The following is a 1919-nucleotide window of genomic DNA, read 5'->3' on the forward strand; positions in this document are numbered from 1 at the left end:
CCAATCAGCATTCAGGGCCCGAATCACCCAGCCAATCAGCATTCAGGGCTCTGATCACCCAGTTTATAAAATTAATTTGATCCTTGCCATAAAACACCTTTCTTCTGCCTACTTTTTTTCTGCACCTCTTTGTCTTCATCAATTTACAATAATAATGTATACGCTGGCTATGTCCATTTAAAATATTTGTGGGACGATTGTCTGGGGTCTGGTTATGACTGTCTGTGTCTTTTATTAGTGACGGGAGAACTGTAACTTGAGTCGGAATGCAGTGGGCAGGGGCTGCGCGCCACGGTGCGGTGGGTTGGTGCGCTCAATGCGCAGTCGGTCAATAGGCTACACATGTTTTGCGCCTCTCAGAGGACGGCGTCAAACTAAACCGTGACCGTGCTGAAATTAAATAAAAATTGGATATAATGGCTTCTATTCCACTGGTGCTGCTACTTTTAATGTCTTCTTTGACGCTTTACTGGGCAGTTTATACCGGACCGTTAAAACCGGAAATGTCCAACGGGACTTTTCATCACTTCTTCGTACCGGACGGAGATTATGAGGATAATGATGACCCCGAGCAATGTCAAATGCTTTTTAAATTCGCAGACCGACGTGCGTGTGGTGTCCATCACGATGAAGACAGCGATTCAGTGGTACGTGAAGACTTTATCATCGTGAAGCACCAAATTGAAGACGCCGCAAGGTTGTTGGAAAGCATCGGCATGAGTATTTCACACGACCTGGACGGAGAAGATAGCTATGAGAAGTTTCTCACTGGGGAGATCACTCAGATCTCTGAGGCTTTTACAAGCGTGGAGAAATCTCTCCTGGAGTTGGAGGTCAAGTTTAAACAGAGTCAAGACAACGATCTGAGAGGGGAGAACCAGCTCAATGACTATGTTCTGAAGCCTATCTATGAAGTTAAGGACGCACTCAGGGAGACAACGGACATTTCATTGGGACTCAGAGATAAACATGAACTGTTGTCTCTCATTGTTCGCAGTCAAGGCTCAAGGTTGAGTCGCCTCAAGGCAGATTATCTCAATGTATAGTATAAATGTTAAAAACAATTGTAATTTGTTATTATCTATGTAAAGGAATATATGTTACTCAGAGTGTGTGTGTGTGTGTGTGTGTGTGTGTGTGTGTGTGTGTGTGTGTGTGTGTGTGTGTGTGTGTGTGTGTGTGTGTGTGTGTGTGTGTGTGTGTGTGTGTGTGTGTGTGTCATAAGACTATGACTCTTTAGCCCAATAAACACCTGGAAAGTTCATTGAGATTGAAAGGTTACTCTGTTCCTAGTCTCTTATCTCGCTCTATTTTTTTCTCTCTCTCTACTCCAACTCTCTCTCTCTCTCTCTCTCTCTCTCTCTCTCTCTCTCTCTCTCTCTCTCTCTCTCTCTCTCTCTCTCTCTCTCTCTCTCTCTCTCCCTCTACTGAAACTCTCTCTCTCTATCTCTCTACTCCAACTCTATCTCTCTCTCTCTCTCTCTCTCTCTCTATTTACTTTCCTAATTGTCTGTGACCCGTGTCTTTCTTCCTAACTTGTAATGGTGTTATTTGGAAATACTTCTAAGGAAAACATCGCTACATTCCTCAGTAAGAGAGGACAGATGGGGAAAAGAGAGGAGAGCTCAGGGGAGAGATGAAAAGTGATCCTTAGCTAAATTATGCCTGGGCTATGCTGTGCTTAATGATCCTAAATTATGCCTGGGCTATGCTGTGCTTAGTGATCCTAAATTATGCCTGGGCTATGCTGTGCTTAGTGATCCTAAATTATGCATGGGCTATGCTGTGCTTAATGATCCTAAATTATGCCTGGGCTATGCTGTGCTTAGTGATCCTAAATTATGTATGGCTTGGCTGTCTGTGTTCTAATTTAGCTATTCAGCCTTACTGTATAATGAGGTCTATGTTTTATACCCTTC

General features: G+C 43.5%; 1 protein-coding gene across 1 annotated transcript; it reads left to right on the forward strand.

The window, feature by feature from the left end:
* Positions 1 to 313: 313 nt before the first annotated feature.
* On the forward strand, positions 314 to 1142 carry LOC139397106 (fin bud initiation factor-like). The gene has a single exon (XM_071143974.1). The coding sequence runs from the start codon at positions 417 to 419 to the stop codon at positions 1044 to 1046; it is 630 nt and encodes a 209-aa protein (XP_071000075.1). The 5' UTR covers positions 314 to 416; the 3' UTR covers positions 1047 to 1142.
* Positions 1143 to 1919: the final 777 nt, after the last annotated feature.

The sequence above is a fragment of the Oncorhynchus clarkii genome, unplaced genomic scaffold (assembly GCF_045791955.1).
Source record: "Oncorhynchus clarkii lewisi isolate Uvic-CL-2024 unplaced genomic scaffold, UVic_Ocla_1.0 unplaced_contig_7872_pilon_pilon, whole genome shotgun sequence".
Classification (NCBI taxonomy): Eukaryota; Metazoa; Chordata; class Actinopteri; order Salmoniformes; family Salmonidae; genus Oncorhynchus; species Oncorhynchus clarkii.